The sequence below is a fragment of the Molossus molossus genome, unplaced genomic scaffold (assembly GCF_014108415.1).
Source record: "Molossus molossus isolate mMolMol1 unplaced genomic scaffold, mMolMol1.p scaffold_m16_p_1, whole genome shotgun sequence".
Classification (NCBI taxonomy): Eukaryota; Metazoa; Chordata; class Mammalia; order Chiroptera; family Molossidae; genus Molossus; species Molossus molossus.
Window position 1 is genome coordinate 85,293,790 of NW_023425344.1, and position 26,124 is coordinate 85,319,913.

At 45.9% G+C, this 26,124-nt stretch overlaps 1 protein-coding gene across 1 annotated transcript in view; it reads left to right on the forward strand.

The window, feature by feature from the left end:
• SGMS2 (sphingomyelin synthase 2) overlaps positions 1-25,239 on the forward strand; it is an 87,239-nt gene extending 62,000 nt beyond the window's left edge. The window contains exons 3-7 of the mRNA XM_036274628.1: positions 9,180-9,866; positions 13,377-13,494; positions 18,322-18,475; positions 23,460-23,626; positions 24,820-25,239. Of these exons, the coding sequence (XP_036130521.1) occupies positions 9,412-9,866; positions 13,377-13,494; positions 18,322-18,475; positions 23,460-23,626; positions 24,820-25,023 (1,098 nt within the window). The 5' untranslated portion in view covers positions 9,180-9,411 and the 3' untranslated portion in view covers positions 25,024-25,239. The remainder of the gene's footprint in view (positions 1-9,179; positions 9,867-13,376; positions 13,495-18,321; positions 18,476-23,459; positions 23,627-24,819) is intronic.
• The last annotated feature ends 885 nt before the right edge of the window (positions 25,240-26,124 follow it).

The following is a 26,124-nucleotide window of genomic DNA, read 5'->3' on the forward strand; positions in this document are numbered from 1 at the left end:
GGCCAAATATGAAAAACCTACAGCCAACATCATACTCAATGGGGAAAAAACTAAAAGCATTTTTCTAAGAACAAGAACAAGACAGGAATGCCCACTTTCACCACTCTTATTTAGCATAGTACTGGAGTCTTAGCCACAGCAATTAGACAGGAAGAAAAAATGAAAGGGATCCAAATTGGAAAGGAGGAAGTGAAACTGTTATTATTCGCAGATAACATGATATGATGCATAGAAAACTCTAAAGACTCCATCAGAAATCTACTAGATTTAATAAGTGAATTTGGCAAAGTAACAGGATACAAAACTAATATCTAGAAATTGACAACATTCTTGTACACCAATAATGAACTCACAGAAAGAGAAACTAAAAAACAATTCCATTTACCATTGCAGCAAAAAAATTCAGATTCCTAGGAATAACCTTAACCAAAGAAGTAAAGGACCTGTTTGCAGAAAACTACAGGACATTGAAAAAAGAAATAGAGGACAATATAAAAAAAGTGGAAGCATATGCCTTGTTCATGGATTGGAAGAATTAACATCATTAAAATGTCCATATTACCCAAAGCCATCTATAGATTCAATGCAATCCCCACTAAAATACCAACAACATATTTCATGGAACTAGAACAAATACTCCAAAAGTTTATGTGGAACCAGAAATGACCCTGAATAGCCACAGCAATCTTGAAAAAGAACAAAGTAGGAGGGATCACATTACCAGATATCAGGTTATACTACAAAGCCACTGTAATCAAAACAGCCTGGTACTGGCACAAGAACAGGCAGATAGATCAATGGAACAGAACAGAAAACCCAGAAATTGACCTAAGACAATATGCTCAATTAATATTTGACAAAGGAGGCAAGAATATACAATGGGGTCAAGACAGTCTCTTCAACAGATGGTATTGGAAAAGTTGGACAGCTACTTACAAAAAAATGAAGCTAGACCACCAGCTTACACCATATACAAGAATAAACTCAAAATGGCTAAAAGACTTAAATGTAACTCATGAATCCATAAAAATCCTGGAAGAAAATGTAGGCAGCAAAATCTCTGACACCACACAGAGCAAAATTTTCACTGATACAATGCCTAAGGAAAAAGAGTAACAGCTGGAGAATAGAAGCCAAATTTTAAAACAACCTATGGAACTTTTTTCAAGTCAGATTTTAGTGAAGGTACTTGATTGTATTGAACTTAGTTAAACCAGAAACAGCTGATCCTGGCTGAGGACTCCTCCACCCTCCCAATACGCTGCACTCTCCTACAAATACCCCTTTCTGGGAGATACTCTCAGTCCCACACGTCAGTGTTTTCAAATTTGCACAGCTAATATTTGCTCTGTGTAAACAAGCAGCCATTTCAACAAGTATTTAATTGTCTACCTCAACCAATTTTTTTTTTTGTAGTGAGAAAAAAGACAGACCATGTGGGTTTTTTTTCCTTTTAATTCAACTCATAGTAAATTTTGATGGGTTCTATTAGAAAACCCATCTGTTTTTTGTCACTTTATATTATTTAGTTACAAGTTTATTTTTGGAGCACAGTTTACACAAATTTTGTTAAACAGTTTGCCTTTCATTGGCTGGTTCTTGGTCTTGTCTGTAGAAAACTTAGAAATGGGTGTTATTTCAGAATCCCTGCTGAAGAAGTGGTCAGCTGGTAAGTACAACACTTTAAAGGATAAGTGAGCCGGATTATAGCCGAGTATGGGATAGTCCTTGATTTTCTCATTCTTTAGAAGCAACTTATCTAGTGGGCTCTATCTTCTTTTTAACAGCTTCAATGAATTGTAGCTTACTATAAAATTCTTTTGTTTTAAAAGGGTAAAAAGAAAGTGTTTTTAGTAAATTCGCAGAATTGTGCAGTTGTCATCACTATCTAATTTTAGAAAATTTCCATCACCCCAAAAAGAAACCAGCCTTTTTGCTCTTCATTCCATCCCAGGCAACCACTATTCATAGGTGTATCTTTCTTTCTCTTATAACAACCAGATACAGAACTAATGTCATCCAATCTACCTTCGTACGGGATAGCAAGTAAGTACCAGAAATCCAAAGGTCTGTCCTCGACCCAAGAGTATGACTCCCAACATTCAGAAGGGCAGTCTTTGGTAACTGGTTTTCCAGTTTTGTCTTTTACATTAAAAAATGATTTTCCCCAATCCATTCTCAGCATAGTGTCACCAAACTACCTTACAAGCCTGCTCATTTCCCTAATTAAATCTATCATACCTATATAAATGTGGGACCTATTGGCAGTATAAAAACTTAGAATGGTCTTTCTTTTTTTTTCTTCTTTTAATTGGAAAATCTTTTATTATTATTTTTTTAAATGTTTGCATTTATCTTCAGATAGAGCAGGAGGGAGAGAGGGAAGAAGAGAAAGAGAGAAACATCGATGTGAGAGATGCACATGAAGTAGTTGCCATCCATACAACCCCAAACAGGGCCGGGGCCAAACTGCAACCGAGCTACGTGCCCTTAGCGGGAACTGAACCCGGGTCTCCCTGGTCCACTGGCCGATGCTCTAACCGCTGAGCCAATCCGGCCATGGCTCAAATGGTCTTTCAAGGACCCTTTTCCATGTTACTTTTGTAGGAAAAGTATTTCTCAAATATACACGATAATTCTTTAGTAAGCAGTGGATGTTTACAGTCTTCAAAAACTTTCTGGTAAAAATATTTAACAAATGCTGTGGATGCTTCTGCAGTAAAGCCCCAGGACTCATAAGGCAGGCGCCCTGTGTCCATAGGCTTGTTAGTACTTCACAGTTTTGGATGGGAAGATTTTTATAAATAAGTTATGCTCTAAGAATATTAATAAGGAAAAGCTAAAATGTCTTGGTTTCAGAAGAAAACTTTATGGGCATAAAATGTATTTGCTAAACTGGCTCTTGTTAACATGAAATGCTCTACCTGTATTATAAATTTAATGTGGTGGTTTATTAGTAACAGTTACTATAATTAAGTGGTACATATAGGTAGCAGGGAAATACCTACCATACTTCTTCCCCCACCCCCATAAGAGGGTTGAATTATATATGAAATTTTTTCTTAGTATATAGGTTATTTTTTTTTTATAAAATTACAAATATTTAAAAATGCCTTTAGCATTGGCTGGTTTGGCCCATGCACCAAAGAGACTTGCGTCAATTCTGGTCAAGGGCACGTATCTTGGTTGTGGTTTGATCCCCAGACTGGTTGGGGTCATGCAGGAGGCAACAAATAGATCTCTCTCTCTCTCTCTCTCTCTCTCTCTCTCTCTCTCTTTCTCTCTTTCCCTTCCCCCCCCCCTCCCTCCTCCTCTCTCTCCCTCCAACTCTTTCTGAAGATAGATGGGAAAATATCCTTGAGTGAGGACTAAAAAAAAATGCCTTTAATGTTTTCTAGAGGACATCACTGTGTATTTTCATGTCTCTTTGGGGAAAATGAAAGGTTATAGTAGATTATCTCAATCTTTTTCACTGACCATGTTGTTGACCTCTAACATGTAGTGAATGCGCTGGAGGTTGTGATGTGCCATTACGAACAGGAGCCCTTGAAGTCAGACATTCGTTTCAGATCTGGACTCTGCCCCTTTCTACCTGTCTGACCTTGGGTATCTCACTTTATCTCAATTTTTTTTTCCTTTAGAATGTTTCCTAGGGTTGGTATTTGGATTAGCTAATACACAAAGCACAGTAAGTATACATAGTAATCTTCACTAATGGTACATGAGTAACAGTTACTGAGGACTGTTACATTGTGGCTATTTTATTCTACAACTTGACTTTTTAAGGCCTTTATGGTGACAACTGAGTTTTTAAGGTCTGAGAAAGCTTTTGTGTCTGTTAATAAACTCATCAGCAATTTGTTTTCACTGATATTCAATTTTATAAATTCTGTTTCAAAACCTAGTTTTAAAAAAACAAACCTTTAAGCTCAATGTATAAATCTCTTTTATTTATTTTCCAATTTGTAAATGTTAGAAACACATTTTCTTTGATCAGCGTTTAACTTTCGTCTTCAACAAATTACATATAAGTAACAGATTACATTAAAGCTTATATGTAAGTCTGGCCGGTGTGGCTCAGTGGTTGAGCATCGACCCATGCACCAAGAGGTCGCCGGTTCAATTCCCAGTCAGGGCACATGCCCAGGTTGTGGGCCTGATCCCCAGTGGGGGGGCATGCAGGAGGCGGCCAATTGATGTTCTCTCTCATTGATGTTTCTCTCTCTCTCCCTCACCCTCTCAAATCAATCAATAAAAAATATTTTTTAAAAAACCCATATGTAAGCTTAGATGTTTCCTTAATTTTTCAATTATATTTACACATTTAATACATTATCTTAACCACTTCAAATGTACAACCAGGCTGACATACAAACCTAGCAGCAAAGAATTTCTAAGCCCTCCAACCGGAACCCAGTGTGTGCTCTCAGAGAGCCTCAGGTCAGAACTGCGGTGGAAGGCGTGTCATGGGTTTCACACGTGTATCTGTTCTTAAAGCCTTGAATATGTCACATGGCCTGTTCCCTTTTTTTGAACCATAACCTCTGATATGAATTACAAGGTCCTATATCTGTTCAGGTATAAGTTGCTATTTAATTCGATACTGTACCCTTCTTATATACTATTTATATACTTGTCCCACAGTTTCATAGTTACTGTGTCAAAACACAGTATTTTATAATATTTATTTAATACCCTGTCTTTCAATGTTACACTATTTCCAACTTTCAAACATACTTGTAGAAATATATTTTTTCTTTTTAATTTTTAATTTTATTTTTGTTACAGATGTTTCTCCTTTTTTACCCCATTGACACCCTCCTCCCCACCCCCACCCCCCGCCCCATCCCCAGCTTTGTTGTCTGTGTCCATTGGTTATGTGTACATGCATATAAGTTCCGTGGTTTATCTCTTCCCTCCCCACACCACCCCCTCTTCTGAGGGTTGTCAGTCTGTGCCCTACTTCCATGTCTCTGAGTATACCCTATTCCTCAGACTGTTATGTTCATTATATTCCACAAATAAGTGAGACCATGTAGTATTTGTCTTTTTCTGCTTGGCTTGTTTCATTTAGGATAATACTTTCCAGGTCCCTCCATGTTGTCTCAAAGGATAAGAGATCTTTCTTTCTTACAGCTGCATAGTACTCCATTGTGTATATGTACCACAGCTTTTTTACTCATTCGTCTACTGATGGACATTTGGGCTGTTTCCACATCTTAGCTATTGTAAATAGTGCTGCTATGAACATGGGGGTACATATATCCTTTCTGATTGGTGTTTCAGGCTTCTTAGGATATATTCCTAGAAGTAGGATCACTTCAATTTTTAATTGGCAGTTAAATTTTTAATTTTTTGAGGAAACACCATAGTGTTTTCCATAGTGGCTGCACCAGTCTGCATTCCCACCAGCAGTGTACTAGAGTCCCCTTTTCTCCACACCCTCGCCAACACTTGTTGTTTGATGATTTGTTGATGGCAGCCATTCTGACAGGTGTGAGGTGATGCCTTATTGTTGTTTAAATTTGCATCTCTCTGATGATTAGTGATGTTGAGCATTTCTTCATATGTCTCTTGGCCATTTGTATGTCCTGTTTGGAGAGGTGTCTATTTAGTTCCTCTGCCCATTTTTTAATTGGGTTCTTTGTCTTCCTTTTGTTGAGTTGTATGAGTACTCTATATATTTTGGAAATTAACCCCTTATCTGATGTATCATTGGCAGTGATATTCTCCCAGAAGTATATTTTTTGTACATCCTTATTTCCTTTGGATAACTCACAAAATAGATAATTGGATGCCATTGCCCCAATATTAGTTATGTAATGTAGTCTAACATCTGCCAGTGCAAAGCTTCGACTGATGCTCCCATCAGCTTCCTGGTAAAGCTGAGAATCAGTTTGTCAATTAAGGGACAATCCTATTGAGATTATTAAGTGAAAATGACTAAGGTTATATATTAATATGGTAATATCAAGCCCTTTATGGTATAATAGAAGTAATAGAAATAAAACAGAAGCAAAATGATGTGTTTTCTTGTAATTTCATGGAAAATACTTCTGAAGTTCTCTTAGGGATGAAAGAGGACCAGCAGAGGAAGTCTTTCCCACCAGCCACTAGAACACACGTTACATAGTTAAAACAGTGATGTTGGCATCAAAGCGCATAGCTGCATATAGTCCTTTATTTATACTATCGGAAACTTCCCCAAAAGTCATGTGGATGTTGAATCTTATCAAATGCCTTTTTCACTTCACTCAAGATGATCATATCTTTTCCCTTCACATATATTTGTATTTTATTACAATCATGTACTCATTTGAAGCCTTCCTTGCATTTCTGGAATAAATCACACCTAGTTCTAAAAAAAAAAACCCCAAGAAAACAGTGTCGGTGTACTAAAAGTTTCAGAGTTTTGCATTTGCCTTCCAAAGGAAGATTGATTTGTCTATAGATGTTTAGCTCTTTCAGTATTATCTCGGTTAACTCCTAGAATTTTGCCGTGCAAGAGGATTTGGAAAGCTCTCCCTCTGCTTCGTGTTCTGGCGTAGCACCCTAAACAAAGGAACTAATGGCATTGTCATCCATGGAGAGGAACTACGGTGGCCTTTGTCACTTCCCCAGATACTCACTGGTAGGGAAGGATCACCGCAGGAATGAGTATGTTGCAATCATTATCTTGATGACAAACATTGCGGCCCAACATTGGTTGACACATACTGAATGTGGTTTGTGTATTTAATCTTCTTAATGAAATCCCAAGGAAAATATCAATCCACCTGCTAATGACGATAAATGGGCTTTGCACTCACAGCGTGCTCTTACTCCCCGGAGCACAGAGCTCTTCACGATTAATTATTTCAGTCATCCTCACAGCTGTCCCCTGAGGTGGGTGGCTGAGCACTTCCTCTTTAAAAAAAAAAAAAAAAAAGGTAACTAATTATATTTTCTTCTCTTCTACATGATATTTTGGAACTGGGTAGCCACCTTAGAAAGACCGTCTGGATGTCAGCTGGTGGACCTAGGTTTTAAAATCACAGGCTTCTTCCACATCCGGTGCCAGGCTCACAGCATGGAATAGTCATGTTGGAGGAAATTGGGGTGAGCATTTGGCAAGATGCTCCAAGCGGTCTAGCCTGGAGTTGGTAAAAAGAGACAGGTAATGGCCGAGTTTGTGCTGTGGTACCCCCATTAGGAATAGTAATCCATGGTGTTGAAGGCCTGTTTTTAACACTGTCTTTACTTACTCTTCCTACAACAATATGCGAGGCCACTACAGAGAATATCCGTGAGCCCTGTTTTACAGAGAGGGGCTCTGGTGCCTTCTCACCCAACTCCAATGTGTTAGCAGCTGGGAGCTGCCCGGGGACAGGAGAAAGGGAGATGCCCAAAGCTCTTAGTTATAGCCCTTAGCGGGTCTCCATCCTTCCGCCATCCTCCGCTTCTCTGCCATTCCTCAGAAATGGACGGCGCCTCCCTGTGGCCATGTCTGGTCAGGGCAGCAGGGGTACCGGCAGGCTCGCCTGACCTAGCCATCAGCTGCTCCTTATTGCTCTTACAGCGTGCCCTCCAGTCTTCCCAAAGAGTTTGGTCATGTTAGTTCTGCCTCTTCCATTAGACTGTGAGCCCTTTGGGTGAATGTTCAGGTCGGTGTCATTTTGTTGTTTTTCTTTAAACTCCTTTTAATTGCCCCCACATACGCCTCACCGTTGGGGCATTTAGGTGCACAGTCAACACTTGTGGTTGCTCTGTTTGCCATCCACGACTGCCAACAAATATTGCCTGCGCTTATTAACTGTGTCATTTTAACAACTTTTTTGCCTTTCGTTAAATAAAGGCTTAGCTGTCGCCACTTTGAGTTTTTCCTCCTCATTTTTCCCCCCTGAAGTTACCCTGAAAGAGAGGCCTTTAAAAAGCAAAGGATTATGCTTCAGTTGTGCAGTGTACTCGAGCTGGGACTAATTAGAAGGTTCGAAAACCTCTTCAGGTGGCTGGGATCTGTAGCGGGACTAAAATACTGCTCTTGCAAATCGAGAACAGCTGGGCCGTGTTGCTGGCGCGTATAAAGAGCGGTGCTGGCCCCATGCTGTGAACGCAGCCCTGCTCTGGAGCCTGTGCAGCTTCTGCCGAAGGCACCCTTTCCTCACTGGGTCGTGGTGGGTAAGTGCCCTGAGCGGTCCTCTCGTGCCTGTTTCTGTTTGCCAGACACGGTGCTGGCTGCACCAGAACCTTACTGATTTACCGAGGCAGTCGCAGTAAGTTATTTTATCCTTCAAGCAACGAGTAGCGCCTGTTCGCTCGATGAGACATAACTACGGCTTGTGCATCTGAGGCTGTTCCTTTCGAGGTTTCCTGGGGTGTGTAGGGTGTGCATCTCTGAACATGAAAGGGTAAACTGAGGCAGTGCCATTGAGTTCCTGAATATGTTCTGAAGAGGGATCACTAAAATATTCCAGATTAGAATACAATTTTTTTCATCCTCACCCAAGGATATATATTTATTGATTTGAGAGAGAGGAAGGGAGAAAGACAGACAGACATCGATATGAGAGAGAAACATTGATCGGTTGCCTCCCACATATGCCCTGACTGGGCATTGAACCCACAACCTAGGTATGTGCCCTGAGCAGGAATCAAACCCGGAACCTTTTGGTGTGTGGGATGACACTCCAACCAACTGAACTGCCAGGCCAGGGCAAGACTGATTTTTAGAAAATAGAAAGTTGACTTTTTTACAAATGCAGAGGGTAACAGTTATTCAGTGTATGTAATCATCACGGTTTCTTATTCTGTGAGGTCCATGGAAAAGCTGCAGTCTTGGGAAGGAATGATGTGATCTGGGGAGGTTCTAGCTTATTGTGACTTCACGGTTAGCAACAGGTACTAGTACCTGATGAAGTGTTTGCAATGTTGGGTCCTGGCCTCCATTTCAAGAAACTTAAAAGGAACTGATTGTTAAAATGTTCCTGTTCATACTGACATCAGCTCAAAAAGAGAGGAATTCCAAGATGAAACAATTCAACATTTTCTAAATAAGCTCAGCAGCTATAACTATGTTCTGACGATACTGTAATTGTGAAGCAGATGGCTTGGGGTTTTGTTTTCGTATTTTGATCATGTTTTGGATGGTTGACAATCGGACAGGCTGGATTTCTGAACATAGTTTTGTTTTGTTTTCACAGGTGCCACAGTAAAATTTGGGGGGAAAAGAAAATAGGCTTGCTCGTCTGAAAGCGGCGGACGTGCAGGGCGAGCTGCATGGGAGGCCCAGTCGTCTGGTGGCTGCTTCCCGCGTCTCCCACCGGGAAACAGAGTCAGGTGAAGAGTCCATGTTGATCTTGGAAGCAGAAGGATTCCAAAACGTTTCTACAGAGAACTTGGCCATCTCCTTTTTGATCTGAAGACCGGGGGACCATGGATATCATAGAGACCGCGAAACTTGAAGAACATATGGAAAATCAAACCACCGACCCAGCAAACACGTACACGCAGCCGGCTGAACCCGCCGAAGAAGAAAACAAAAATGGCAACGGAAAACCCAAGAGCTTATCCAATGGGCTGCGGAAGGGCACCCGAAAGTACCCAGACTATATCCAGATTGCTATGCCCACTGACTCGAGGAACAAGTTCCCCCTAGAGTGGTGGAAAACAGGCATCGCTTTTGTGTATGCGGTTTTCAACCTGGTCCTGACCACCGTCATGATCACAGTTGTACACGAGAGGGTCCCTCCCAAGGAGCTCAGCCCTCCGCTCCCAGACAAGTTTTTTGACTACATTGATCGGGTGAAGTGGGCATTTTCTGTATCAGAAATAAACGGGATTATATTAGTTGGATTATGGATCACCCAGTGGCTGTTTCTGAGATACAAGTAAGTAGGTGTGACACGTGTTTTGGGAGGGTGGCCGTTCGTTTGTATTTCAGTGAGAAGATGTGTACTTAGAAGCATCTTGGCTTTATCTCATAAAACTCAGTCTCATCCAGGCATTTGATGAAGGAGGCATAGAAAGCTCCGTCCCGTTGGCTAAAGGCAGCCGCTGTCCGGTAGGAGAGCCGCGTGCTGCGGTGGGTGACTCAGAGCCCGCGAACTTGAGGCGCAGCTCTGATTCCCAGCAACTTGGCACCGTGCTCTCCGCGCGATGCATCAGGAGTCCCGGGAGTCATAACATGCGCTTCATCACGCGCGTGTTATTTCAGGCCCCTGACAGGTGGGGAGGGGGGCGGCAGCTTTTCCCTCGTCCTTCCCAGAGCCGTGGCTGTATTCAGTGTGTAGGTGTTAGCGTGTGCTGGGGTTTGCTTCTGCTCAGGAGTCCTCACATTTTCCACGTCTTTTCCTGTGGCCTGTTGGCAAGCCAGTCGCAAGAATCCCTTTAAGAGACTGGATTTAGCAGTGGGTCCCTGCGGCTTTGGTTTTAGATTCCTAAGGTCAACTCGCCGGCTGGCTTCCCCGCAGCACCACAAAGGAGCTCTCAGTGGGCTGGTTTTGGCCCCCGCTGTGGAAGAGCAGGAGTTGGGAAGGCCTGAGCCAGGTACTTTGGCTTTGAAGACACTTAAAAATAGGACCTAGCTCTGAAGTGGTTGTTTTCATTTTCCTGTTCGTTCCATAAAAAACAAAGCCCTTCTCTTTCCCATCCCATTCGGCCTTCAGATGTTTGTTCTCCACCAAGATTCTAGTTTGTGTCAAACCACTAAAATATAAGTTTGATCAAAACACTGGCCACAAACAGAGGCTTTCTGAAAATGTAATGTGTGCCGGCGTAGTCGACGCAGTTCAGAAATTCAGAGTTCAGTAGGATTTCTGTATCAATGCCGTGAGATTATTTTTAGAAGCGGGCATTTGGGACTTTGTTCTTTCAGTTGGTTGACACTTTGAGATCAGAAGCGTTTAGTCCAGCTTTGCTAGAGTCCCCTGCAGGCAAGTTTGCAGTTTCAGGAAACTTATTTCACGAACAAGTCATTTCTGAGAATTTTCCCGAAAGTGTCTCTCTTAATATGTTTCCTTAATATGTGGAAATAAAATAGCTATTGTCTTCCACTTAGTAGAACGTCTTGCTGCTCAGGTTGTCCGCGACAGCATGCCTGTGCTGAAAGTAAACGGTATCTGTTGAACTTGAGCACTTTTCTTTTTTGTGTCTGGAATTGACACTGAATACGAGAGGGACTGCTTGGGAGAGAGGTGTTTGCTTTCGCCCCTAATTTAGAGCAAAGTTTTACTCACGTGTGTGTGAAAAGAGAGACTGTCCAGCTTCCAGCCTGACATACAATCACAGTTTGTTCGAATCTTCACCTGAGAGTTGTTGACCACCTCTCCATATTGCCTGAGATTTTACGCTGTCAAACCTGTGGTCACACAGCTCGCCACATGTTTCAGTGATACTGCTCCAGTCACAACCCATCATCCAAAACTTGCTGGGGAAATCACACTCATTTTCCTTTTTGCCTTTGAGGTAGAATTGGAGCTTACATTTTAGTGACTAGTGGAATAATTTCCATAACCTGTTTTGAACATCCAGCTGAAGAAGAAATCTCTCTCCCTCTCTCTCTGAAAAGCTCCTTCAAAGCTCCGGGAACGTCATTGGTAGTTGCTCCTTTTCTAAATAAGGCTGCAGAGGGCATGCTTCACCTTCTTAGTTCATTTTCTCTGCAGCTAAGCTCAGAACCCTGGAATGAATGTAACTGACTCATAACCCTACTTGTCACTTCCTCTTGTCTAATGCACGGAGCGCAGTTCAGAACTCTTTGGGGGCCTGGGGTTGCATGAAGGGGTGAATTGTTTCTCACTTAACCGAACAGAGAGACTCAGCACTATCACCTGCCCCTCTTCGCACTAGCAGAGGCAGAGCCTGGACAGCGAGCTGTGACAGCAGAGCCTTGCAGGACGCGCATGCTTTCATCAACTAGTCAAGGTGGTGGTTCCATTTTGACCCCAGAAACCCTGGAATGTTCTCAAAAGAGCTACTAGAAATAGGCATCTAAAATTATGTTTGTACATGGTTCTTTAAATTAGAAGTCCCAGCAGTTACCTGAATTAGACCCTGATACATGTCAGACCACAGTCTTGTAGAAAACTTAAAATATGCACCCTGGCCGGTTGGTTGGAGCATCATCAAGTACACCAGACGGTTTCAGGTCCCATCCCCAGCGAGGGCGCCTACAGGAGGCAGTGTCTCACCACCCCCCCCACCCCCCCGCCCCCGCTCTCTCTCTTCCCCTCTCTCTACAATCAGTAAGCATGTCCTCAGGTGAGGATTAAAAGAATAAATAAATAAATAAATAAATAAATAAATAAATAAATAAATGCCACATGCCTGAAATGTCCTGTTTTTCCAGAACTCGTTGACCATTACGAGTTTGGGAAATTTGAGAGCTCAGAACATGGGAGATCTGGAATGTACTAGGGAAGTTACAACTAGTAATTCCAGTGGCTTTATGGATCCCACCCATCACTTAGTCCCCAGAGCCCAGTGTTTATAAACCCACCCCCTAACCACACAGCGGAAGGATGCCCAGCACCCTGGATGCCCTTGCGGGCCCCCTGGAGGCTGTGGTGCCTGTGTGCTCAAGGTCAAGTCAACCCTGGAGCCACTGCCGTGGGCCTAGGACATGGTTGGTGAAGGACAGGGACTGGTGTTAGTCAGGACTGTCTCCACCTAAAAATACAAGGTAAAAAAGGACTTGTGGGTGGGTTTTGTTTTTGTTTTGTCTTTTTTGTTTAAGATGGAATAAAGGTAAACTAATTAGTTTATAACTTCACTGTTATATATTCGTAAATGCACGAGGATGCTCTGAACATCTTCAAAATACTCTCTGAAAACCTGTAGTCTAGTCAGAGACAAAATAATTCATGCCCAGGTTGTCAAAATACTCTTGGATGGTCCCCAAATCAACCTTGCATATCATATAACCGGTTCAGTGAGTTGTCCCATTTCCCTAGGTGTCCAATTATGTAGCATCGCATTCGCTCATTAGTTAATTCCTCAGTCACTTTGGGTTGCTTATGCCTTTGATATGTCCTCAAGAGAGAGTTTTATTAATGCGCCGAGTTGACTGAAAACAGAGAGGCTCATTGAATTCTCTTGCAGAGTGACTTTTTTTTTTTTAGGAAAGATGGTTTTCTAGAACCCTTGGTCCATTTTAACTGCTCCCCGCTCAGACTCACTCTTTGTGGGCCCGGTCCACCTAGACTTACTACAATGTGGGGAGACACGGTGTGGCCTCCCCGTGGAAATGCAGGGACGCAGCTCAGAAGTAAGCTGGGAAACTGTGGTCTGTTAATACTTTTCTGTGTTATTTTTTATCCTGTTAAACACTCTTTTCTGTAGCATCAGGAACAGAAACAACCAGTAAACTTGTCTTTTCTCCATCCCTGTCATTCGTTCAGGTCCATCGTGGGACGTAGGTTCTTCTTTATCATCGGAACTTTATACCTGTATCGCTGTATTACAATGTACGTCACCACTCTGCCTGTGCCTGGGATGCATTTCCAGTGTGCTCCAAAGGTAAGCACCTCCGGGCTGCCATGCACAGGACGTCGAGGAAACAGTGTCGAACACCTCACCTCCCTGGTATACAGCCTTCGATACACTTTCACGTGTTAACTAAAATCTGGCATCTTTTCTGGTTCTTTTGATTTGGGGCGGGGAGGGGATTAGGATGTGTTCGTAAAATGTTTATTTTTCTGCATAAAAAACTCACTTCTGCTAACTGAAAGCTATTGTTGGGACTTGGACTCTGCCGTTTGGCCTTTCCTCACGTAAGCGTCCGTTCTCAAGCGCTTCGGTCCTGCGGTGTCCCGGGCCTGCGGTGACACAGTCACCGAAGCAGGTCTTCCCCTGGAGCTCACGCCCTACGGAGAGGTGCCGACTGATGGGGAGTGTGTGACTCGTCACGGGGGACAAGCCAGGCGCTGTCAGATGAATGGTGCAGCTGAGGAGGAGTGAAGGGGACTCGGGCAGGCACTAGTTTATGGAGGAGTGAGAAAGCCTTCTCTACGGAGAAAGCATCGGGGCAGAAATCAAGATGAGGGCATGAACCGCGGACGAGTGGAGAGCTCCAGGCCGAGGAAATGACTCCGTCGCGGTGCCTTCAGGGGAGGGCAGAGAGGCCGGCGCCGCGGGGACAACCGTGTAGGTGGCGGTGGTGCGGCCGGAGATCCCCGGCCGTGTGGCCACGGCAGGACTTGAGCCTTGGCTAGTGAGGAAGTGAGAAGTTGTTCGATTCAGGACACTGTTCTGAAGGCAGGGCCAGCAGGATGTGCTGATAAGCCGGATAAGGGTTTAGGAGAGAGATGTCAAGGACGACCCCAGTTTTTAGCAACTGGACAGAGAGAGTGGCCTTTTGCTGGGCAGTGAGGCACTGATACCGTCTCAAGCTGGATTTACACCTTCAGGGAGAGTCAGTCATTCCTTGAGAGAGCTGTTAATCATCTTGGACCCCGGTGTACCCTGGTTTATAACAAAGGAAACTTATAAATCCTGTGCTTTCTGCACAAAGGAATGAAAGCTAACCTCATACTTCACTGGACACTAAGCAGACGTCCAAGGTGGAAGGAAAAATAAAGTTTTTGTGAAGAAGTCAACAGTCTCCCTCCCCAAATATAGGTGTGGTTTGGAGAAGCTGTACTTTTCCAAAGCCATCAAAGCAGAAAGCATCTGTGAGTAAAACAGTGTACATATTGAACTTAAACATCGGCTGATTTTTAGCAAAGCTAAATTAAGGCATGGGAGAAGTTCAGAAACATAATAAACACTTCTCAGGGGTTACTGCAACGTGTCGAGTGAAGAAATGGCCACAGGGGAACGAGGCGAGCCCATCCTAGTAATGGATGAGGTTTGCAGGGATGAGCTGTGATTACAGAAAGAAAGTATCCTCCGTGGAGGGCTGCAATTTTCGGAAGCCGCAGTAGTAAACATAGCCCTGGATAACCCGGCTACAAATACAGCGGAGCTCTGGTAGCATCCTTACTAATCGGCCCCCATGTTCCGCTGTCAGGACCTCTTCCTGAAGTAGGGGCAGGCTCTTGGTGTCCGGCTCGGGCTTCGGTGAGGCCGACACAGTCACTTGGTTCCACAGAAGTGGTCGGTTTGTTAGAATGGGAGTCAGACCTGCATTCTGAACGGGGTTCAGCCGCTGGCTTCGCATGCTCCTTAGATTTTGTGGTGACGAGGCCATTGGGTAATCTGCCTGTCTCCTTGGTTGCTGGCGCTACAGAATGCCCTTCATGACAATAAGCAATGACAGGACCGAGTGTACGGAAACCACTCGCTAGGGGAGATACCCGATCTCGTCACTGGTGCGCTGCATGTGTCACCACAGGAGCCGTGGCGGCCGTGGGGCCCTGGTGAAACCGTGGCTTTCAGGCTTCCAACTGCCTTCGCCTTATCGACTCTGTTTCCCAAAGTCCCTGCTCAGGATTTGCTTTGAGCCACCCGTCCAAGCTTTTGTTTACGGTCACAAAAATCTGTGTTCTGCAAAGTGCATTTAAATACATTGCACATGAAACTGTATCGCTTTCAACACGCATTTTGCCACATGCAAGCCTGTTGGGCTGGCAGAGATACAGCCCCATCCCTGAGAAAGCTGCCCGCACCCTGGGCCTGGACGTCCAGAGGACTTCTCCTCTTAATTGAAGGGACAGTCTGGATGGTAAGGTTTCTGGTTTGGCGGCAGTCAGGTTGGTCTCTCTTGAACCTTGTTTATTTTTGTGGAAAATGGGGTGTGGTGGCCACAGTTGGAAGAACCCTCAAGAACACTGAGCCCCGTCTGCTGTGGCTGTTACGATTGCTGCTTCTCCTCTTAGCTTTCTCCATCTTCAGTTCCATAGTCAGCGGTGGAACAGGTTGGCGTCTGGAAAACGAGGAAATGAACAGGATCTAGGGTCTTACGTGGGGTGTGATAGGGGTTCCCGTGAACTAGGGCAGAACTAGAAAACAACCCATTCATTTCCAACCCCCCCCCCCATTTCCCAGTAGTCTTCCTATGCTCTTTCCTTTTTTGAGGTTCTGTTTAGCATTTACACCGGGCATGATCTGACAGCTTGGGCCCCAGTGACGAGGTTGGGGAATTAAGGACTGAGCAGAGACACAGCCAGAAGGGGGGTCCTCCCTCTGTTCTGTAAAGGCGCCGTGAGGCAGGTGTTCTCAGAGGTCTCCATGCCCCAGCATTGCTGAGGAGGGATGGGGGAGGAGGGGGCTGGGCTTGTTTTCGCTCCTAGTGTTTGCTTCTGAATCCCTCCAGTAAGGGGCTGGTGGCTCGGAGTGTTTCTGCCCTTTGAAAACTAGAAGTCTTGAGCTGGGATGAGTGAGTGTGTAAAAAAGAAAAATATGTTATGGTTTTGAAAGAAAGAATAATGTGTCCTTTAAACTGGAAACATAGGTGGGCAGAGCGTGTGTACCTTTCATTGGATCTCAGTGTTGACAGGTGTTTGTACCGACCGCATGACAGGTCCCTCGAGGGCTGTGGTTAGTCTGGTGAGGCACATGGTGGACCCCTCCCCATCGGGGACAGCGGATCCCTGCATGTGGTTGGTGCCCGTGTTCCTGCAGCTCTGTAGCAGCCCCGACCTTCCCGGGGGACCCTGTGTGGCCCAGAGGAGGCAGGGTCACCTGAGACGAGGCACGTTTGTTTTAAGGACTGTTATCTCTTGAGAAAAGCACACAAGTCCTCTTGGTTTCTGTCATCGGGGCTTGCCCTAAGCAAACTTGTGAAGAAGGTTAAGTTTCTTCACAACCTCCCGTTTCTCAACCTGCCCATAATCCTTGTTTACGTCTTTTCTGTTCGACCCTGTTCTCAATGGCTAACAAGTCATGGTGTGTTTGCTTTTTCACAAGGGTCACCCGAATCCCGGAGAGCTTTCCAGATCCGTGAGATTGTTATTAATTGGGAAGGTTGCCCTGGCTGGTTTGGTTCAGTGGTTAGAGCGTCAGTCCAGAGAGACCCGGGTTCGGTTCCCGCTAAGGACATGTACCTCAGTTGCAGTTTGTCCCCGGCCCTGGTTGGGGTTGTGTGGGTGGCAACCACTCGATGTGTCTCTCTCACATCGATGTTTCTCTCTCTCTCTCTTCCCCCTTTTCTCCCTCCCACTCTATCTGAAGATAAATGCAAAAATGTTTTCAGCTGAGGATAAAAAAAACAAAAACATAACTGGGAAGGTTTAGGTACCCCGTTATGGGTGTGCCAGGCAAGGACTCCCGCCCCAGTTCCTTCTTGTGCGGGACTGGATGGCTTTCCATGTGCTTTAGAGGTGACCATAATTTCTCCACTCCTGGACTCTCTCCGCATCCATGAGTACATGTCTCACTCTCCGTCACCACCATACACCCACCTGGACAAGACACACCTGTCTTCACCACTAAGCAGTTGACCCACCATCATGGCTGAGCTGGCCGAGCCGCAGGGCAGCCGCCCAGAGGGTCAGCGTTGAGTATAAAAAGCCACATGCCATTTCCGCTGTCCCTCAGGTCCCCAAAATAGTCATTACTGCTCTTTCTATAATTCTCTTCTCATGTGTTCTCTCAGTCTTATTTCCGAGTATCATCCTTTAATTTTCTAAGCCTAGTCAGTTTATCCCAGATTGATCTTAAATCCTCCATCGGACCCCCAACATGTCAGTATTCCAGTGTTCCGTGCCTACCATACTGACCAGCTCAGCCCACTCCTCCTCCTTGTGGGCTTCGGTTTTCATGGGTTGTACCCCTGACTATTGCCTCGGACTCCTGCCTGGCCCCTCATTGTTTCCCATGTCATCATGTTGCTTCTAGTGGCTTCTACGTTCTTGTCCAAGGGAGCGCTTTCCTGATCTCCTTGGGGGGTGTTTTTCCTGATCAGAGCCGCTCATTTTAAAGCTGCCTATCAGTTGCTAATCCATTATGTTCAAACCCATTTAAAGTATTTAACGTGTTAGCAGCTCCCCTCGTGCACATGCAGGCAGCCCACTTAACACAGTGTGGCCGCCCTGTGCCATACCAGTAATTGCTGTGCAGCTGAATCAGATGTTAACGTCGAAACCCTGACTTCCCCCAGCAAAGTGGAGAGAATGTAGCTGTGGTGAGGTCACTGTTACTAATATTTTTTAAAGCTTTGCCCAAGGACAAATCACCAAAACATATTAGTGATATATTAAATAATTTAAAATGTCCCTAAAAACTGGACAATATAATGAATAAAACCCAATTTGGGGAACTTACCCCTGGGAGTTTCTTTGACTTTTTAAGTTCAAAAAAAAAAAAATCACAACCTGGTGACCTTTCTAAGTATCACACAAATTAGGCTGAAACATGATTGTATCGGCGTGTAAATTTTCTTCCCGGCCTTCTTGTGTTCCGCAGCTCAACGGGGACTCTCAGGCAAAAGTGCAGCGGATCCTGCGGTTGATTTCGGGGGGAGGATTGTCCATAACTGGGTCACACGTCTTGTGCGGAGACTTCCTCTTCAGTGGCCACACGGTTGTGCTGACGCTGACTTACTTGTTCATCAAAGAATGTAAGTAACTCATTCCCGCGGGAGGGATCTGGAGGGATCGTTGTGGCGGAGCGATCTCTAGGCGCTGAAAGTGGGCAGAGCCCTTACTCTGTTGGTACTGATAGAGATGGGGAGGGCGGGCAGGAGGGGAGAGTTAGTTTTCAATCATTTCAGCTAGTTATATGTGATTGAAACACTGAAGGCTTAAAACATGGCCCTAGCTTCTCTCTGACATTTAGCACGCCCCCAAAACATCTCCCGCCATGGTTAGTACGTCTCCAGGTAAGAGAAGCTTTTCCGTGTTGGAACCAAGAACGTTGTTAAGTTTATTGTGCTCTCTGGCCAAACGTGCATGACTTTGGAGGGAAATTTCCACTGTGTAGGAAACTTCCATCATTCCAAATAATTTAGTTACTGTTTTCCCCTTTTTAAAACACATCCTTGTCCCCCGTTACTCTACCTTCGCACTTCCAGCGGACCTCTATGGTTTCCTGGGCACCTCCGTGGCATATTTTACCAATACCGATCATCTTCTTTGTAAGAAGCAATGCGGAAGCAAGAATGGGAAGTATGTTTCCTGATTTATGTTCCGAATTTCCATTGTATAAAATCCCTGTGCATCTCAGCCGCTGCAGTGGCTGGAACGGTGTCTTGTTTCCTGTGGGCTGTTTTTGGTTTCCACGGCCTGGTTGTCCCATTCTTGTAGGCTTCTGAGGCAGTGTACATTTAGGCCCATTAGCCCCAAGTCCTTGTGAAATCTCCATGCTGCCCCTCCGTTTTTGCAAAGCTGCTCAGTGATGACCTTCATTCATCTCATCTCGACTTCCAAGACACCCCTGCCAGTGTTAGTCAGAAGTTTATCTCAGTTCTCTTCACTTATCCTATGGTGCAGCTTCTGGAATGTTTCCTTTGTAAATGCTACACGTGGACTCAGAGCAGGGAGAGAAGCGGATTAAGTGTGCAGCTTGCATCACACTTGCCTTTTAGGTGGAGGGCCTTCCACACCCTTCCCTGCCCGTATTTCCCATCTCGCTGTCAGAGAGGTGGTGGTGGGCAGAGCCCCGGGCTGTCCTCACCAGCAGCAGAAGACAGTCTCTTCCTTCCAGTTTAGTTACTGCATTTCTAATACCTACTTATTGGTTCTGGGGGCGGGTGGAGTGATGTGCTTTGTATGAGGTTCTAACTCGAGCCTTTGCCAAGAAGACTCCCATCTATCTGTATGTGAGATCAATCATTGTTCAGCCCAGAGGGGCATTTGAGTTGAAGGATTTTCTCCCTGATCTGAAGGTCATGAAAAGCTTATAGAACAGGAGGGTGAGGGCAGGGAGGAGTTGCATGTTAAGGGTGAAGCCGCTGTGGGTTGAAAACCATAAAGTAATGAGGAGGAAAACTCTCCAGGGAACCGAGAGCGAGTTCTGAGATAACACACGTGGTGTGAACAGTAGCGGCAGATGGGACGGCTCCTCTGCGCCAGGCTCTCTCCGCGCTTCGTGCTGTCGATGAGCTCCCTGCACCCTCCGCATGAGGGAAGCACTGTTACTCCTCGATTTCCAAAGGGGAAGCTGATGCATAAAATGAGGAACCTAACCCTGGGCCACAGTTAGTAACCGGAGGACGGGCTGTTCATACTGGAGCAGGTTGACTCCAGAGGTTACGCTGTTCATTTCTTGGTTCTGTTGAGAATTGTTGGAAGCCCAAATTGTCTGATTTTATAGAATTATGAAGGAATAGTCTGGATATATTGCTCATCATTGTTCTTTTACCTCAGAACAACTGAGGGCAACTTATGATACCTTTCATACATTATAGTTTTGGTTTTTCTTTAGCCTCACCCAAGGACATTTTTCCATTTTTTGTTCAGGTAGAGTGGGAGGGAGAGAGAGGAAGAGAGAGAGAGAGAGAAACATCGACGTGAAAGGGACACGTCGAGTGGCTGCCACCTGCACGACCAACCAGGGCCGGGGACAAACTGCAACCGAGGTACGTGCCCTTAGCGGGAACTGAACCCAGGTCTCTCTGGACCGCAGGCAATGCTCTAACCGCTGAACCAAACCGGCCAGGGCCCTTTTATACATTATAATGTAGGTTATGCAGCGTGTAGAGACATTTTCTTTCCAAGATAGGACTTTGGCTTGAGATTTTTGTTTTGTTTTTTTTTTATAGAGAGGAAAGAAGGGGATGTGTGTGTGTGTGGGGGGGGGGGTGTGATTGATTGATTTGTTATTGCACTTATTGGTGCATTCATTGGTCACTTCTTGTATGTGCCCTGACTGGGGATCGAACCTGCAGCCTCGGCACATTGGGACAGCATTCTAACCCACAGCTCTACCCAGCCAGGGCTGGCTTGAGGTTTTTTAAATTGTGTAAGTTTACATACAGCAAGGAAAGAGTTATATCCTGCTCTTTCCAATCTTTGATGAGAAATCAAATGGCGAATCTGTTATATTCAATACAGCTCGACCTTAAAGCCAGTTCTCCACGGGAACAGGCGCCCCGTGTTCGTGCCGTTTCCTGTGCAGTCAGGGGAAACAGCACTTTCTGAACCACACCAGTGTTACTGTCCTGAGGAAGCAGCAGTCCTGGAACAGTCTGCTTCCAGAAGTAGCTGCATCGTTTATGGGTGTTTTTTTTTTTTTTTTTTTTTTTTACTTTCCTGCCTTTTGATCAGTTCGGAGTCTCTCCTTGTTTTCCCTGACGTCATGAGTAGATTTTAACGTAGTTATGAGAGCGGATGAAAACGTGGGACCAGGACCCTTCTGAGGTTCACGGCAGAGGGCTTCACACAGCTGTGCAGATCTTATCACTGGGGCTGAGGTGTCCTAGAAAATTAGCCTGGGGAGCTCAGCCTAGCTCCTGGCACCACCTGTCTTGCTAGTTGCGAAAACATTGTTTTTCTACCTTGCTACCACACAGACAGCGGCATTACTAACGTGTGTGTGTCATCAGCCTACACTGGTGCTATTCCTCTGGGTAACGAGAGAGCAGAGGACCGCATTCAGCAGCTCTGTTTCAGAGTCTTTTCCTTGGGTCGGCCAGTGTCCTTGTTGAAAGAGCAGTGGCCCCAACGTGGTGGCATAACAGACCATGCATTTTAGGGGTTCCCAGCGGTCCTAAAACCTTGTTTTCAATTCCACGGGAAGTAAAGTGACCATCAGGCCACCTCCGTACTCCTTACCACTCTGGCTTTGCTTCTCACGCATACACAGATACAAGACAGCTCGGGCCGACTCAGCCATCTTGAACTTGGAAGGTGAACACCAGATGACGTGCTAAGCGAAGGAAGCAGGTGTGAGACCTTGGGGAGGGGGGAGGGCTACAGTATTTAGTGACATCTCCAGGTTTCTTAGTGTGTGTTGGCTCAGAAGGTTACAGATGGAAAAGCCAGAGCAGTTGTGGGGACTGGGTCTGCCCCCGCGGCTCCAAGGGCAAGGCCACTCCGCGCTTTAAAACTGCAGGACTGTGAGTCACCTGCCAGCACATAGTGGCAGGATGGACCAAACCAGAAACACTGAGTTGCACATTCAAAATTAGCTAGTCAGCCCTGGCTGGTTTGGCTCAGCGGTTAGAGCATCGACCTGCGGTCCAGAGAGACCCGGGTTCGGTTCCTGCTAAGGGCATGTACTTCGGTTGCAGTTTGTCCCTGGCCCTGGTTGGTCGTGCGGGTGGCAGCCACTCGATGTGTCCCTTTCACGTTGATGTTTCTCTCTCACTCTCTCTCTTCCTCTCTCTCCTTCCCACTCTACCTGAACAAAAAATGGAAAAATGTCCTCGGGTGAGGATTAAAAAAAAAAAAAATTAGCAAGTCAGATTTGCACGTGCAAATAATACTTGAGACCAAACGAGCAACAGCCATTTTACCAGAGATGTTTTTTGATTTGAATGATACCCAATTTGGGATTTCGTCTAATATTCTGGAAACGGTGCTTCCTGCATTTCAACCACTCTTCTGTACCGGGAAGTAAACATCACTAACCGTGAACACAGTGGGAAGTACATTTCAGTCTGTTAGATTAACTTCGTGAGCTAACAAAGTTTTTATTTTCTTTATTGATTTTTTTTTTTTTTTTTTTAGAGAGAGAGAGAAACATCGATGAGAGAGAACATCGACTGGCCGCCTCCTGCATGCCCCGCACTGGGGATTTGGCCCACAACCTGGGCACGTGTCCTGATCAGGAATCGTACCAGCGACCTCTTGGTGCATGGGTCAATGCTTAACCACTGAGCCACACCGGACCGGGCTAACAAAGTTTTAAAATAGAAAAAACAGTTATTAAAGGAAAAAGAGCAGTCCTAGCAGTGGGCTCTGGCTCCGCTGATGTGTGCTGTTACCACAGTGAGTGCTCCATCCGTCCACCTGGGGGTGCTCTCGTCCTCCAGCTCATCAGTGTGGTGAACTTCTTAGTGGCCTCACTAGGAAGGCAAAGTCCACCAGCGAGTGGGCAAGCTTCACACAGGGCGTGTATCACAGTCGCTATTGGCAGTAACAGTGCAAACTTGCTGAGAATCAAAATATTGCTAGTCACAGTGCTCCTTCTCCCCGCCTGGAGAAAGGGAAGTGAGTGTCTGTCAGCCCAGAAATCATCGCTCCTGCTCTCTCATCTCCCCCCACACCCCCCTTCACTGACAACTAGCTCTTCTTTTGACCCCCTCTGTTCTCCCTTCCAGTGGGATCCCTAATGAGCCAGTCCAGTCCAAACCACCTAATAAGACACAACTCTGTTCGCTTCCTTTTTAAACAGCTTTGCAGTGGGCAAGGCCTCGAGTTTCCAGGGTTACCGGCCTCCCCACTGCATGACCCTCAGACCTGCTGCACGGGTACCCCTTGCCCCCTTCCAGCCTGAGCAAGGCCTGGGCTGTCAACAGCCACCCATTTGGGGTTACTAGTTTCCTCCTTCCTGAGACTCGCTGACCTGAGATTCTTCCAATGAAGGCCACGAGGATAGACTACTCATCACGAAGCTCCTCTCTGGGAACCCTACTGACGCCCCGTTTTCCTCCTGTGCAGATTCGCCTCGTCACTTCTGGTGGTATCACTTGGTCTGCAGGCTGCTGAGCGCCGCGGGGGTCATCTGCATTCTCGTCGCCCACGAGCACTACACTGTGGACGTCATCGTGGCCTATTACATCACCACGCGGCTGTTCTGGTGGTACCACTCCATGGCCAACGAGAAGGTGAGCTGTCCTCGGCGGGCAGTCTGACGGGAGGGACGGCTGTCGCTGCCCACTGTGTGGTTAGGTCAGCGCTCTTCTTAAACTTACATCCATTGTCACCTCTTCAGATAATGTCGCAAATATAAACAACATTTAAGTGAGGGTGGTGCTGATTTGACTAATTTATATGAGAATTAAAGAAGTACGTACATTCACTTAACATCCGGGGCCCCAGCAGTGTGGTACAGCGGGGTAAAACCTTCTCTGCCCTAGAGGACTTCATTTTGAGAACATGATAGCAACTGTTTTTGAAAGTCAGGCCAAATGAGTCACTTACGAATAACTGGATGTAGTACATCTTTTGGTGATGCTGTGCACCCTGGCTGCCCTTCTTCTTCTTACTGCTGCTGCATCCTGTTTCCAGATAAACGTGTTTCCTTCTGCCACTCATTCTGAAAGCACTAGCTCAAGTGCCTCCTCTTCTGGGAAGCCTTCCCGGACTCCTGCTCTCTGCTTCTGGTCCCGAGATGAAAGTATTCCTCCCCTTCTCTATGCCTCCCTAGCCTTGGTGTGTGTCCCTGGTGCGACAGTCAGTCTGTGCTCCACAACTGACTTACCTTGGGGTCATCTTGTCATATTGTCTGACGCATAGTGTTTGGAGGATTTGGGAGAGATTGCAATGTGTCCTTCCCAAAGGATCTCACTCCAGTTGTCACAGTGGTAGTGGTATCCACTCATAAATTACCTTTCTATGGGTTGTGTTGTAGCTCTATTTCCTGCTTTGCACTCTCTTTCCATCTTCCATTTTATTGTCTGCCGACACCACAGAACCAAAATGGTCATCTTTCCTCTTAAGCACGCTCAACCCTGTGGCTCTCCTTTTGCTCTCTCTTCCTTGGCCCACGGATGTGCCCACTCACGCCTCCTGAGACGTGTTCGTCCTCAGGGACTGCCCCATACATCCCCATCTCCACTGTCACTGGACTTGCAGGCAGAAGGTTGGCATAAGCCACAAAGAGGGACGAGAGAGGGGCTGGGAGGGTGGGGCCAGGTCACGTCAGTCAGGGAAGAGGAGCAGAGAGTCACCGCCTTGTGGTCCGGGCTCTGCTGCTTCCCGGCTAAGTTACAGGAGTGACAGTGTAATTAGTGGGGGGAAGAAATTAGGATGCAAACCATGAGAAAAGTGTCTCACTTTCCTTTTCTGTCCGTTACAGAACCTGAAGGTCTCCTCACAGACCAACTTCCTGTCTCGTGCATGGTGGTTCCCCATCTTTTATTTTTTTGAGAAAAACGTTCAAGGCTCAATTCCTTGCTGCTTCTCCTGGCCACTCTCCTGGCCTCCTGGCTGCTTTAAATCACCGTGCAAAAAGTATTCACGGGTTCAGAAGACAGGGGAAGACAATGAGAAATCTACCTGAGGAGCCAAGCAAGGCATCAGCCCTTACACCAAGAGGTATCGCTGTAACCAAAGGTCTAGTTTTGTTTTATTGTTTTTTTAATTTTAGGAGAACTGACTAAAATAGACAAATAAGTGGACCAAACTTTGTGTGAATGACTAGGAAGATGAACCAAGTGCGACCCTTTGACTGGTTTTTTACTGCTCCCGAGAGTTGTATTCTCCTATGGCTCTTCATTCGCGGTGACAAGCCCTCCATCTGGGGTTTCACCCCTCCATCTGGGGTTTGCCCGACGAGCTTGTCACCCAGGTGCCAAAGAACACGTCCGCCTTTCCTTAGTCTTTCTCCACTAAAGAATTTTTTCAGGATATTTTTCCTCCGAGGTCAGAAGAATTTGTCAATGTTTTAAATAAACCATCTGGACGAATACAACTGCTGTGTGAACAGAATAGCCTTATGTTGAGAGTGGATTGGAGCACGAGGCCCATCGGTGAGGGGGAGATGCAGGGGCTGTGAGTCCACTTCGGGTGAACTTCTGGGGGGCGGTCAGGGAGAGGTCTGCACATACGTTCTGCTGCTACCACCCAATGTACTGTGTGTCACTTTGACTTTTTTTTTTTTTAACCTGATCGTTTTATTTAAAGAAATTAAAGAAACGTGATCTAAGTAGATATGGAAATACCTGACACACCCCGCAGATTTGACTTGTGTGTACAGATTCCGTTGCAGGGCTCGGTGACAGCCGTGCGGGAAGCAGGGCCGTCGGTGCTTGCGGTGGTCCCGCCTGCACACACCGCTGTCTGCCCGGGGCCTTTGCCCCCGGCACACCCAGGGCCGGCGCCTGCCAGCACGTGGACCAGCCTGCATTGCTCCCCCAGGGCTCGCCCTGTGTGGGGTCTGGGTCAGAGCTGCGGATTGGGACTCTCAGAAATACAACTGGTCACATGTCACAGAACACCCATTTCTTTCTAGTCACATTCTGCTTTATGGAACAACCAAGACGGAGTCCGGACGTTGAGTACATCCTTGCCTTTTTGCGAGAGGCCCAGCTCCTTGTCCACCGAGTGTTTATAGGAAGGACGAAGGAGAGTTACCACAACCGCGTCATTTTACTCTGACCCT